Consider the following 14,858-nt stretch of genomic DNA (forward strand, 5'->3'; position numbering starts at 1 on the left):
TCCCAATCCCCAACCCTACCCTTGCCCCAACAGCATCCCAGTGGTCATGCATGATTATTAGACAAACAAAAAAAAATTATAATCACACATCCAGAAATGCCAGATATCTGCCCCATTTCCCCACAAACAAGTTAAATTTCCCCAGTCTTCTAAATGACCCTTCTTCAAAGGCTGCCACCCTCCCCATCTCTGAGCACCACTCCTGAAATGAGGGCACTCCAGCTGAGCTCCAACCTCTTAAAAGTATCTGTCTGGCGATCATGACACTGGTTAGGACACAACTCTTTATGTCTTTATTCTCAACTAGGGTAAAATTATACCATAGCGCCTAATACATCACACACAAAACTCTGAACCTTCAACCAAAACTCCTGGATCTTAAAACGCACCCAAAAGACATGGGTTTTGTCTCCATCCTCTGATTGGCATTGCCAGCAGGTGGGTGTGTCTTTAAGACCAAGCCTATACAATCTGGAGTGGATCCAATAGAATCGATGTAAAATCTTCAATTGCATAAGGTTCACCCTTGCTTCTCTAGATGTAGTCTTGATGTTTTTTTTTAATTCTAGCCCACTCTATCTCAACACTCCGCTCTCATATAGGTCCCTTAGTGTAGTAACCCCACTCACAATCCAATCTGACCAGCAGAAAAGGGAATTATTCATACAAAATTTGGGGTTCAGCCATAAGATCAAGGCAACATTTAAATAAATGTCCAAATTAAACACTCTGGACACTTTTGTCCATACTGAGTGCAAATGCGAGATAATGTGGTGTAATTTAAGTTCTTAGGTTAGTTTAATAGAAAGGTGAAAATGACCAATGAGTCAAATATCTGAGACCGAATGCATAATAATAAAATAAAATCTTGGGTAGGCCAAGCGCACCTTTGTCTATCGGCCTATGTAACTTACTGAAATGTAATCTGGGATGTTTCCCATTCCAAATGAAGGACTTCGCTATGCTAGCAAATTGCTTTAAATAAGAGACGGGGACATCTATAGGGAGAGACTGTAGCAGGTAGTTGAATTTTGGAATACAATTAATTTTAATAACATTAACATTCCCAATCATCGATAAATGTAATGAAGTCCACTTACCCACATAGCTCAAACCTTTTTATTAAAGGGTCAAAATTAACTAAATAAATCACACAAATTAGCTGGGAATAAAATACCAAAATACTTAATGTCCTGTTTGGGCTACTCAAAGGCGCCTGGCTGAAAAGATATTATCGGGCAGTGAGCTGTCAGAAACAAAGATTTTAATTTAGGTTAATTAACTCTGTATCCCGAAAACTTAGGCAAGGCATAGATCTAGAAGCGTCGGTCACAAATGATAAAATATCATCTGCGTAAAGCAGAAGCTTATGCGCCACACCTCCCTCCATAACCCCATGAAAATCATCCTCCTTATTGCGGCTGCTAATGGTTCCAGGGCAAGAGAGAACAATAATGGGGAAATTGGGCAACCCTGCCGGGTCCCCCTATCCAGAGTAAAATAATCTGAAATGAATCCATTTGTTTGTACCTCCACTGGATCAGGGAAATTGGACTGCAACTCTTACACTCGCTTGGATCTTTGTCCTTTTTAAGAATCAGCTAAGAATCGGCCAATTCTGTAGCATAATCTAAAAAAAACTCAGTGGCAAAGCCATCTGGCCACGGCCTGTAGGCAAGGCCTTAATTACCTCACCAAGCTCCTACAATGTTATCTCAGAATCAAGAGAATATTTTTGCTCATTTTTCAGTTGAGGGAGTTCTAATGGTTCCACAAAGTTTCTAATATCTTCATCAGCAGACGAAGATGTGGAACTATAGTGATCAATATATAATTCTTATAAAGCATCATTAATATCAATGGCTGAGGTAAATATTTCACCACCAGCAGATTTCACTGAGGGAGTGGTAGCCAGAAGTTTTCCTGCTTTGTCCCCCGACTCAAAGTATGACTGTCTTGCCCTGAATAGCCAAAACTCCACCTTCCGTGGAGAAAATAGTATTATATCTGTTTTTCAATCAGGTCAATTCTCTGAGGCCATCAGATCACATTCTGCGCTTCAGCTCTGCCTCTGCACTTTTAATATTGCCTTCCAACTCCATGAGTTCTTGTGCTTTGGATTTTTGATGAATGAGGCATACTGTGTGATCTGATCCCTAAGAAATGCCTTAAGTGCCTCCCATGCCACACCCACTGAGGATACTGAGTTTTCAGAAAAAGGCTTGAAGGTTTGACCGGACTCCATTGCAATGCCACATACAGTACAAATTATTGTGTAAAAATATCACTAGTTTGCTACTTTTGTTGGATCTGCGATAAAGCAACTTTAAAATAAAAGCGCTTTATGTGCACTTATGTCATATTCACTGTGCATTGTATGTACTGTATGTGAATTTGTTTGATTCTGATTTTTTGTGAGAAAATGCAATCGCTAATGCGCACAAACCCTCCATGGTTACAGTGTGCACTGTTGTCATTTCCTCCTTAACGTGTTACATTTTCTTTAAATACAAACAATTACTAAAATGGGAAGGCTAAACAGAACCCACAAGAAACAGCTATCTACCATCTAAAACACGCAAAATCGAAATAGTAAAGATTTTTTAATTATTATTTTTACAAAGTTAAGCTTTTGTCTGAAGGTTTGAGTAAATATAATGCAAAAAAAATACTAATATAATTGTGAAATATATCAGCCTATCATCCTCCCTGCTGTCTGGATATCAGCATTTGCATCAAAAACCCACATTAGTTGACCTCTACTCTGGTCAGGTATTTTTATATATTGACTGCTAAACTGTATAATTGATCAGTAGCCTTGCTATAGCAGGCATTACATAACCCCTTCAGGGTGATACAAGAACTGTCTACTATGCTTTATTTTACCATAATGACAGACCAACTGTACACTATCCCTTAATTATGTCTGTTTGTATATGAAGGTATGCATTTTAATCTCCTCAAGCTCCTTGACATACAACAGCTATGGACTCATTCAGACTGAAAACACACTCTTATATACACATATAGACTCAAGTTTGCACTGCACATAGGTCTTCGTGCTCAGACCCTCTCGGTTCTGACCGCAAAGTAGCCTGTGGTTTCGTTGTTTACTTATTTGGGCTAAATTAAGTTCCTCGTCCCGCAAACTCCACACACTACACATGAACTGCACACTCAAGCTTTTCCCTTAAATACTATCATGCACACACCATTTAATATCTAAATCGAACTGGAGTTTCCTTGCTTTGTTACTTGAGTGGTTGTTATGAAAGGCTTGTGCTGGCCGTTTGTATGGGAGGGATGAAAGTAGTGTATTAAAAGTGTTCAGTTCTGGCTGTAGGCTTGTGTGCTGAGACACTGTGGCGGTTGAGAATGGTGACTGACTCTCTAGCACATCATTATAAATGACAGACAGATACTGAACCCAGAGGGAAAGTCTGGCAGCTGTGGTGCTTTACATGTCTCTGAAAAAGTGTGGACACACGCTATCAGGTCAGACAGATTCTGATAGCAATAGAGAGCTTGTTATTAGTAGCATTTTGTAGCTGTTTCTTAAGCCTGACCTTGGACTTGAAGTAAACATTTTTTTTTTCAAGGATCCAATAATTATTTATAAACATCCAATAATGAGCTAATTAAGAAACTGTTACATTTCTCAAAAAAACTTTGCAGTAGAATTAATTTATAAAAAGTGATGATTTCTGTTAATAAGCTTTCTTTTTAATGATATCATCAATTCTTAACACACAACTCTCTTATCCCAACTTTTTGATCAGTTGTATTAAAAGCCATCTCTTTCTTAACAGGCACAAAACACTGAAGCAGAGATCAGGCAGTACACCTGGCCAGCCGCCCACCACCGGTCAAACCCAGCAGCTGCCCATCAAGCACAAAGCCGGGGAGAAGCCAGAAAAGGGCGACAAGCAACAAAAACGGCCGCAAACACCTTTCCACCACCGCAACTCTGTCTGCGAAGACGTTTCCATGGAAACCGATGCCTCTGCAGGCCAACGCTTAGCCCTTAGAGGTCAGGAGGGTGGGCGATTTCCTGGCCTACGCCCATCTGATGTAAGCACTAGCTCTAAACCTCCACAACTTCACAGTGGGGGCGGAGCTTCTGTGGGTGCCAGTGGCCTGACGGAGATGGTTGGCTCCCCTCAGCCACCACCGCTAAGCCCTCACCCCTGTGATCAGGGCGAGGAATCCTCTGACATCAAGAATCCCTCCACCCCCCATAGCCAACATTTTTACCCTCCCTCCGCAGAGCCATGCCTCCTGCCCCAGAAGGGCACGGATGATACTCGTTTAGAGCCCCTCACTCAAACTTTCCCCCCTGCGTACTCTGAGCCCTTGGAGCCCACACCGTATATAAGTGCCGCAGTAAACCTGGAAGATAACGGATGTCACGCACCATGGAGGTTCTTTAACTTACCACGTAGGAAAGATTCAGAGTTTCCCACGCCGTCGTTACCAGGAGACAAACTCAGAGAAGAGACATCACTCGGCGCTGAAGGGATTATATCTGTTACAGAGTAAGAGTCAGATTCTTTACAACCATTTTAACACTTATTTATAGCTCCCTATTCTACACTATTATAATTTTTTCTCTTTTGTCCATTTATACTGTTAGTCAATGTGTTTACACCAAAACTATCCATTTGTTTGATTTACAAGACAACCCTCTTTTTGTCACTTAAAATGTATGTTTTTTTTTTGCTATAGTGCCTTTAAAGGGGACATGAAATGCTCTTTTTTATTTATTTATTTATTTTAAAAAACAAAAATAAATAAATTTAGTTTTATTATCTTCCATGAGGTCCACTGATAACGCTAGTAAAGTCATAATTAGGGATGGCTCCGATACCTGTATCGCTATCGGGTCCGATACTGACGTTTTTACCCGGATCGGGTATCTGTCTGACGAGCCCAATCCAAATCCGATACCACATGTTTGTCATTGACGTTTCTGTCAAGTGGTCCAAATAACTAGTGCATTTTATTCAGTCTCTTACAGTCATCTTTCTGTCAAGCTTTGTGAATTACAAAAGGCTGTGTTTAATAATAAATATACAGTCAGCACGCACAGTTAAGTAGTATCGTGCACCATGCTTTAATGAGCGCCACTCTGCCAACACACTCACAAACATGTGCACAGGCTTGTGCTGCGCTGCTCAGTGCAATATATGGTCACTCCACATAAACTACTCCTCAGATGTAGATGATCAATAGTTCGGTGGTCTTATAGCATGCATTGAGAACGGCACCGGATAAACATTTTACTATATGTTGAATGAGATGCGTATTACACTATTGTGAATTAGCCTACAAACTAACACTCAAACTGACTTCTTGGAGAGCTCAGTGCTAGACTTTCAAAAGAAAAGCCTTAAGAAATTACAACTGAAATTAATCACAATTAATCACAAAGTAAAATTATTATTAGGAATTACAATTAAAAAAATTGTGTTCCAAAAATTGCTGTGTGATTGAAAAGTGGATTGATATATTAATAAAACAAAAATAAAATGAAACCATTTACAAGTCCAGATACAGGTTAAAATGTGTAAAGAGAACTGGCTTCTTTTGTACTAAAGACTTTCACTGGAATTACAAAGAGTACTCCCAATCAGTTCCACACAGTGAATTGTAGATGTTCTAAACTCATTAAATAAAAAAACATCACTGGTTTCGGATTGGGATCTGTATATGATAGTTTTGGTATCAGAATCAGATCAGAAGAGAGAAAATGGTATCGTTCCATCCCTATTCATAATTTAGTAATGTACTGTATGATAATTTTCCACCCTGAAAGGCTGGGTTTTGGCCTAAGTACCTCCTTAAAACTTCAACGTGAACACCCACTGTTTTGATTGGCTAACATCATGCAGCCCCTCCAATACAGCCATATTTGAACCTCACTCGGAAGAGAATGAACAAGATTCACTACATTATGTAACTACATTTCAGGGTTTACACATAACGCACACCCAACACATTGCATCTATCTATATTAAACTGTTCATCTCAAGCACAACTTTTAACACTCAGCACCATAAACTATCATGAATGGAACTGTTAACTTGTGGTTTTGTAATCAAAGTGTTTTTAACTGCCTCATCCTTCAATAACAGTTCCTTTGCAAAGCTTGAATTGTTTTTATGATTGGTTCACAAGCAATCCACGCTGATATGAGGCAAAAAAATCATGCAGTCCATGCAGAAATACGCTGAATCACACATCCACATGATGCACATACATAGTACAAAGTATGTTCTGAACTAGATGCACACACATACAGTTTCTAGTACCATCCTGCACTTAAAAGCACATAGCTGGAAATGCATAAAAATGGGAAAGATGTCCATCTAGTGCATGTTTTCATACTCCCAACAATTAAAAATTGAGCAGATGGACATGAGAATGCATCTGTGACATGTTTGTGCTCAAAACAGCAAGAGGCACAGCAGCTTAATGAAACCGAATGGTAGAATGTCCTCTTATATGTCAAAATATCAAGGGAAATTTGGTTCCTCATGACTTGACCCCTTTAAGACTTCCATATGTATATATACAATGTTATAACAAGCTAACATTCAGGTCCAACATACACTGGTGGCCAAAAATTTTGAATAATATACAGATTTTGCTCTTATGGAAAAAACGTGTACTTTTATTCACCAAAGTGGTATTCAACTGATCACAACGTATAGTCAGGACATTAATAACGTGAACAATTTCTATTACAATTTGAGATTACAAACTTAAAAACTTAAACTACTTCAAAGAGTTCTCATTAAAACATCCTCTACATACAGCAATGACAGCTTTGCAGATCCTTGGCATTGTAGCTGTCAGTTTGTCCAGATACTGCGGTGACATTTCACCCCACACTTCCTGTAGCACTTGCCATAGTCTTGTTAGTGCATGCGGCACTTCATGTCTACACACATGCAGGGAAATGTGCAACGTGTGCGGAGCGGGACAGGGCAGAAATTATGCATTTTGTTAGAGAACAATATTCAAGATTACAGCGCAGAAAGTTCAGAGCTGTTGTCCACATCACTGTTGTTCTTTCGCACTCTTCACTAGAGACGATGAGATGGCGCAACCGTTGTCATGAAGTCTTGCGGTGATGATGGAATCAATTCAGTGTCCGACGTAGCCTAATCGTTAGCAAGGCAGCTAGCATTAGCAAGTTCATTCAGTCTGACCCTACATTACCACTGGCGTGTTGTGAACGAAGCTGAGGGCGTTTTCAAATCATTGCTGTGAAAGCAGAGCGTCATGCTCGCAAGGTGGATCGTAGGATTGGCAGCGGTGTGGAGCAAGCTCTCTCCTAGCGCTGTGAGCGCCTTTGAGCGGATTTCGTCTGCCCCAGTGCGAACGCAGCCTGAGAAAGCCGAACTGCTTGTGTTTTAGCGACACGCAGTAAATATCGAAAATTCCTCAAAAGCTTATTGTGGATTTTCTTTATCGTGATATATATTGATATTGTTTTATTGCCCAGCACTACAAAGACAATGTTAAGCTTAATTTAACAAACCAAATTGCTTTCAACTGTATTTGATATAATGGCAAGTGATTTTCTAGTACCAAATTAGCAATGTAGCATGATTACACAGGGATAAGGTGTTGGAGTGATGGCCGCTGGATATGGGGCCTGTCTAGATTTGATCAAAAATAACTTTTTTCAAATAGTGATGGTGTTGTTTTCTACATTAGTAATGTTCTGACAATACTTTGTGATCAGTTGAATGCCACTTTGGTGAATTAAATTACCAATTTCCTTCCGAAACTGCAAAATCTGAACATTATTCCAAACCTTTGGCCGCCAGTGTAGTTCACACTGTTGTTCATTAAATCAGGCCATGTTCCTCAATACTAAATAGGCGTCATATAAACGAATGCATGTGTATGTTATATAGCCATGTAGATGTCTGAATGACCCATTTTTGCGGCTTAATTTTAATTAATAGTTTGGATGGACCGTGTAGTCCATAATATGTCCCCTTGAAAAACATTTTGTTTACGGTCTCTTTTAAATCATCCTGACATCTCAAAGAATGTAGGAAAGTAGATATTTTCAGGATTTAAAGCTCTCCGTAACCTGTAAAAATCTATAGGGTAAAGCAGGGTTTGCCAGATCCCGGTCCTTGATCTGTTTACTGTGTTTTGCATTTGTGTTGTGTAATAATGGCTTAAGCAAGTCTGTTTCTAAAATGAGTGAGGGACCCTTCAGTGGACCCTCTCTCTGCCAACTGAGACTCTTAATCCCTCTGCTTACAGCCCTTTTATTTCCAGCGGCTAGAGTTGGTTAGCCTAAGCCCCCAATACTGAACTCCAAATATCCTCATCTGTTTGTGAAGGATGCGTTTTTAAATAGTTGTGATGTAGCCCCTCGTGCTCTTTCCCTTACTACACACACACACACACACACAAACACGCTCTTGTTCTGTGTAGAATGTTCTTTCTTTGGGTGCACACACCATGTTAATCTCTCTCTCTATGCACCCTTTTGACATCATCCTTCACTAATGTGCAGGCCTAGCATTGTTGTGGACTAGGTGGTTGTTGATCCATTTCACATTTGTGCTCAAACATGTTTGAAAATAATCAGTGGTCTCTTTCAGATAATTTTTCTCTTTTAGGTCAACTATTGTTATGTCAGTTTGAAGAAAATTGTGCATAGGAAAGATAGTTAAATTGTCAACATGTTTATAGCTAACTACCGAAATAATATCGTATCAAGTTTATTGGCAGTGACATTTGAAGGTCACTCTGTCACCCTCGCTTGAGTACTGAGGTTTGTTACCCCCACGTTACAAGAACGTATGTCAAGTATTTATGGGACTGTGCACTTTGCAATGGCCATTAGCCAAGCATTTGCATACTTGTATAGAGTAGGTTTTCTTTCTAAGTTTTCAGTATACAATTTGCATAACATCTTTCTCTGAAGGAACAGGTTTTTGGAAGACTGTTTTTTCTACAATTCAATGCAGAAAATACACTTCAATGAAATATAATTTTTAACCAAAATGTATTAGAAGAATGAGGAAATAGACATTCGAATCCCACTAAAATAGCATGGTTGCTTAGTAAATGTTTGTATGAAACAGTAAAAGTAGTAAGTAATTATAAATAAAATGTGAAATAAGGATGCTTTCAAATTCACCCTGTCAATCTGTATCCCAGACATCCTTGTGCATACATACATGCACATAAAATGTTGTTTTTTGATTTTTGGCCAAAAGAGGAAAAAGTCGGAGGTCATGAATGTAAATGTAAACTGAAACCCTTGCTTTAATACCTGACATAAAAAAAAATGCTGCAGTTATGTGAAACCAAACTTGGTTTAATTACATTTAATGTAAACTGTGGCTAATTTATGATATATTGATGATAAAAATGTTGTGGTAACGTGCTGTGACATACGCACCTCTGTATGTGTTGTTACTATCGCAGAGAAATTCAGGTGAATGAGCACAACAGTACAAAAGAACACACTGAAGTTAATGAATGCATACTGTAGTATGCATTAAGTTAGTATTTGTGTTTCATAGTTGCACATTGAAGTCCACATCCCCAGATGTGATGAAGTGATCGCTCTCTTGGTATTACCACATTAATAATGAGTGTTTCCTGTACTTGTGCTGAGGCTGGGAGTCTGTTTTGTGAGACACAACACTAAATGCAGTGCTCAAACACTCCCACCTATTGTTCAAGCCACTATGTCAGTGGTCTTATGGCACTTTTCCACTGCACGTTACGGTTCGACTCACCTCAACTCTACTCGCTTAACGTTTCTGAGCTTGTGGGTGGGATTATAGTGTAATCGTCATAGTTGCACCGCCTCTACTGCCGTGACGTCATCTTAAACATGACACAAACTGACCAAAACAATAACGCAACCGCTAGCTGTTAGCTGCTAGCTCATTGTGCTGCATAAAGCAGTCGTTGCATGGTGATTTTACACAAGTTTAACAGTTAAATTGGCCTGGTTGTTTTAGAAGCAAGCTTTCCAGTAGCTGGTCAACGAAATAAAGTGAAGCTTTCAAGCAGAGTGTAGAGTTAACATACCCATCCATATTGTCCATTTGGTCGAATCACTTCCAATTACTTTTGTTTGAACCACTCCGGCTGTTGTGGTCCTTGATGATTCTGTAGTCGTGGTACTTTTAAGTTATTTTTTTACTTTTCACTACACTGTTCGTAGGTCCGGTAGTAGCCGTGTGCGGCCAACAACTGAGATACTTCCTGAAAGGCTTTTTCATTTTATGTCGTTTCGTTCGTTGCTAACGAGAGGAACGTCTGCACCTCGTTTATTGACCACAGCGTGGTTTTGCACACAGCCATTTCTTTTTACAATTCGAAAGTCACGTGAACAAATTATATTGCTAACACTGTTGCGAACTTTAAATCTGACTTCGACCGTGGTGGTTCTAAAAAAGTACCAGGTATGGAAGACCCCCAAAAAGCGAGCAGAGTTGAGTCGAGCTGTACCGTGCAGCCGCTCAACATCCAGAACTTGTGCATACCCACAAAATTTCATCGGAAACTGGATCAATAAGTGACATTGTCACAGAGAAACCCAGTTCAATTTCTCCCACTCAAGGCAATAATGACAACATGAATAATGGACTAATACAAGGAAACTAATACATGGAAAATATACATTTGTCCTTTGTTGTGAATTCTTTAGCCTTTCATAGGCACTTTGTAGGGTAAAGATATGCTTATATTTTCCAAAAGTCAGTTTTTACATCTTTAAAGTAATGTTTAAATATTTAAAAACTATCCAATATTTAAAGGAGCAATATGTAACATTGACATCAAGCATTTAAAATGGGTACTACAGTCCAAATTCAAAATATTAGAGAGAGTTGTCTCCCCCACCCCCTCCTCCCCAAGCGCACACAGGTTGCCAGGTTGAGGACACGCAACAGGAATGGGCAAACTGACAATGGCAATCGATGTGCCTTACACTAAGTTGATTAGCTAATGTATACGTTTGCAATGTTATTATTCTTCGCAAATTATAAATCGGCTCATGTGGATTTTTTATAAGTTCCATGGCTGCAGTGCGCTGTGTTTGTCTGCTAACTTGTTTCAAAGCTGGCAACCCTGGGTGTCGAAATACTATTGGGAAATGGGCAATGGGCAGGATCACACAGTCCAAAACAAAAACGGAAATTATGGCCCAGAACGGACATTTCAAAGCAGATTATACTGAGCATTGTTTTCGGAGAAGCCAGTATTTCAACTTGGCATGTTTCCTAAATCTCTGATAACATATGATAATTCTATGTTTTAGTACAGTAAATATATATTATATATTGCACCTTTAAGTAATTTGAGCCTACATTTTATGGTAATGTGTTTTGTTTAGGGCTGTCGATTTAACGTGTTAATTCGGTGTGATTGATTAAAAATAACGTAATAAATAACGTTTTTTACGCAATTAATAGCAATGCCCCGGATTGTAATAAGGAAGATTCCTGAGAAATGCAAGCTTGTAGTGCCACCTGTTTACTCCAGAGGGCAGTAATTGAAATTTCAGCTGTGTGGCAACGTGCAGTTTATACAGCGAAGAAAACAACCAGACAGCACAAAACAGGCATGCAATGTTCTTGCGTTCAAAACATATGATGGAGCGCAAATTGTAACTAAATGATCTCAAGATGTGTTCCAAGTACTAAACTATATTTAACTTGACACAGTGACCTAAAAATGTTAGCAACGCATCCGAGACGCTACACAAGCATGTCTGACGCAGGTGTAGATTGACGGGTCCTTAATCTCCAACTGATTGACAAATTCACTTGTGAAATGGATTGCTGTGAACTGTATGTCAATGATTGACTTATGATCAATAATATGGTAGTAAACAATACATTGTATTCTAAAGCTGCTTTTTGTATTGTCTTATCAATGATTAACTCTTCTGCCACAGGAATGTAATGCATTTTAATTATCTGAATATATATAATGTTTTAATATTTAAAGATAACTATGTTTTTCACAATATTTCATCATGATATTTTTAATTATTGTTATATGAGGGCCTTTCTCAGCAAATATTTGTAAATGCGATTAATTGCGATTCATGTAATTAATATGATTAAAAAATTTAATCGGTTGACAGCCCTAGTTTTGTTCAATTAAATAGTTTTTGGTCTTTGACCCATTGTATCCAGAAGTTTTGGTTTTGGCCAAGAATTTTCATTTTGATCCATTTCTAATTAGAAGCTAAAACTTGTGGATCTAATGCCGAAATGCACATGCAAATGATCAGTTTTGCGGTATTACTGTGTATCACAAATATGAAAATGCACATGCAAATGATCAGTTTTAGTATACTGTATCACAAATATGAAAAAATATATATATATATAATAAATAAATATATAAATATATATATATATATATATATATATATATATATATATATATATATATATATATATATATATATATATATATATATATATATATATATATATATATATATTTAATTCCATATGGTTTGCAAATAAAAAATTTTGTGTTGCACCGATCAGGAAATTTGAGGCTGATACCTTTTTTCTTTTTACACTGATTGTCCGATATCATTTTTTTTTAAAGTGCCCTTTGCCACACCTTTTTTAATTTATATTGTGCAGTTATACGTTTATGCCCCACAGTGAAGTTACTGTAACACTTAACAAAAAGGTTCAGTTTTATAACATTAACAACATTACTGTAGTTAACATGAACTAATGAACTTCATGTTTATACTAATGAATGTTAGTTACAACATTTACTATTACATTTAATAGTATATTTAACTTTTTAAGATCAAAATTTGTATTAGTTAGCATTAGTTAATGCACTATGAACTAACATTAACTAACAATGAACAATTGTATTTTTATTAACTAACATTGCAAATGTATAAAGGCTATACAATATATTGTTCATTGTTTGTTTATGATACCTAATGCATTAACTAATGTTAAAGAATAGTGCCGATATTGAGGGTTAAACAATTATATCTGTCATTAGTGGCATTGTGACTAACATTAATCTGTTTAAAATCAGGATCCTCACAGAATTGCGCTCAGATGAATGTTTGAGATATTGTTGGCACCTGGAGAGCGCACATGTTTGATTGACACCGCGAGTGATCATATTGAAGGGAGTGAAGCTGAAAGAGCTTATGATAGCTCAAACAGTCTCTGTTGCTCAGCACAACGTCTGATTGTCACAACTCGCATTACATCACGTATACTCAGATTTGTATATGCATGTTTATTTGATGTTTCATTCGTTTTTATATCTGTTAGCAGTCTCATCCTCTCTGTGCTCACAGTGCAGCGAGTCAGAAGAACTACCGTAATGACTCTAGAAAATGGGCAGCTTAATATTCATACACGTGTAATTCTTACACACTTTTTAAAACAAACCTGCAGATTCGCCTGAATAACAGCATGTCTAAAAGATTGCATTTGTGAATGCTTAGAATTGCCAACAACCTCCATTGGCCACTCTGTTATGCTTCAAGGGCTGAGAAAGTGCTCCTTTATTAGAGGAGCAGTGTATGTGTGATTTCCTGTGTGCTGCAAAAAAGTTCAGCCCTGAATCTACGCACGATCGGACGATCACAGACTTAAGCCGATCGCTGATTTAGATTGTTGGCCGATCGATCAGTGCACCCCTAAAATCTATAGAATGTAGAACAATTGTTGTGCATTCTCAATGCTGATGGTAGTTAGCTTTGTGCATAAGGTTTGGATACATTTATGAAAAATGTTTTAATAGTGTGAATTTTTCCTCGGATAAGACTTGTGGAAAGCAGTGACTTTATGACCCTTATAAATTCATGAAGCAGCGCTGTTTCGACAAAATAAGTGTACACATCGCTCAGTCACGCCATTGTCTTCCTGGAAGAATTCTTGTTGATAATGTTAAGTTAAAAATATGTGTTCCTTGATTCCTCTCTAGAAACAGAGAAATGGCTGGTGGAAAATGTTGTATTAGTGTGGGTGATTTCCACATATCTAATGAATAAACAACTGTTTTCTTCAACAGTTGCTTGGAGGAGATTAAAGCAGTAAAAATTAGACCCAAGCGATCTATTGAAAGTGGTTTGTTCCTGTCTTGTGCTTTATTCTTCCGTGGAATACCTGCTGTTTTGAGCAGGCAGAGAGAGGGAGTGTTATGATGTAGAGTGCAGTCACTGTTGGCCACAGTGAGATGTAATGATATGCAGTGAAATTCCAGGATGCACTTGGATGTTCTCCCCATGTGTCTGTTATTCTGATTTAGTCCAGTCTAATCCCTGTGCTCTCTAGGGCTTCAAGATGGGTTTAATCTCTGGCCAGCACCACTGTGTGCTGTCATCCCCCATCAAAGCTGCAGTTGGTCTGACCTGTTGGAGTGGACGGTGGCTAATACATAACTGATTTTACAAAATAGTTGTAGAACACACAAAGACAAGGCAGTATATTTTCTCGTTTCTCACATAGTGGACAAAATTTCAGGATGCTTGCATGTATCTACACACTAGACTGTGTTCTTGGTCAATGCATTCCAGCTGTGCTACAGTAAACACACAGCAATTATATAAAACACCCGATCATCTAGAAACATTTTTGTCGTAATCGCCCTACATTTGCGATATCTTCTAGTGGAAAGGTAGCACTTGATGATGTTGCTTAATAAAATATTTTAATGACAGTTTGAATGCATATTTTTTTTCTTTTTGAAGTTATAATTTTATAAAACTGCACATCTTGATGCCATTTAGCTGTGACTATTCACAATATTAGGCCTTTTGTACCTTATTGCATGTATCTAATCATACATTCATATATATA

The 14,858-nt window shown here is 38.1% G+C and overlaps 1 protein-coding gene across 1 annotated transcript in view; it reads left to right on the plus strand.

The window, feature by feature from the left end:
• The first annotated feature begins 2,890 nt into the window (after window positions 1–2,890).
• The window catches only part of LOC127636373 (mediator of RNA polymerase II transcription subunit 13-like), a 39,666-nt gene continuing 27,698 nt past the window's right edge, over window positions 2,891–14,858 (plus strand). The window contains exons 1-2 of the mRNA XM_052116822.1: window positions 2,891–2,904; window positions 3,810–4,535. Coding sequence (XP_051972782.1) covers window positions 2,891–2,904; window positions 3,810–4,535 — 740 coding nt within the window. The remainder of the gene's footprint in view (window positions 2,905–3,809; window positions 4,536–14,858) is intronic.

This window comes from Xyrauchen texanus, chromosome 44 (assembly GCF_025860055.1).
Source record: "Xyrauchen texanus isolate HMW12.3.18 chromosome 44, RBS_HiC_50CHRs, whole genome shotgun sequence".
Taxonomy (NCBI): domain Eukaryota; kingdom Metazoa; phylum Chordata; class Actinopteri; order Cypriniformes; family Catostomidae; genus Xyrauchen; species Xyrauchen texanus.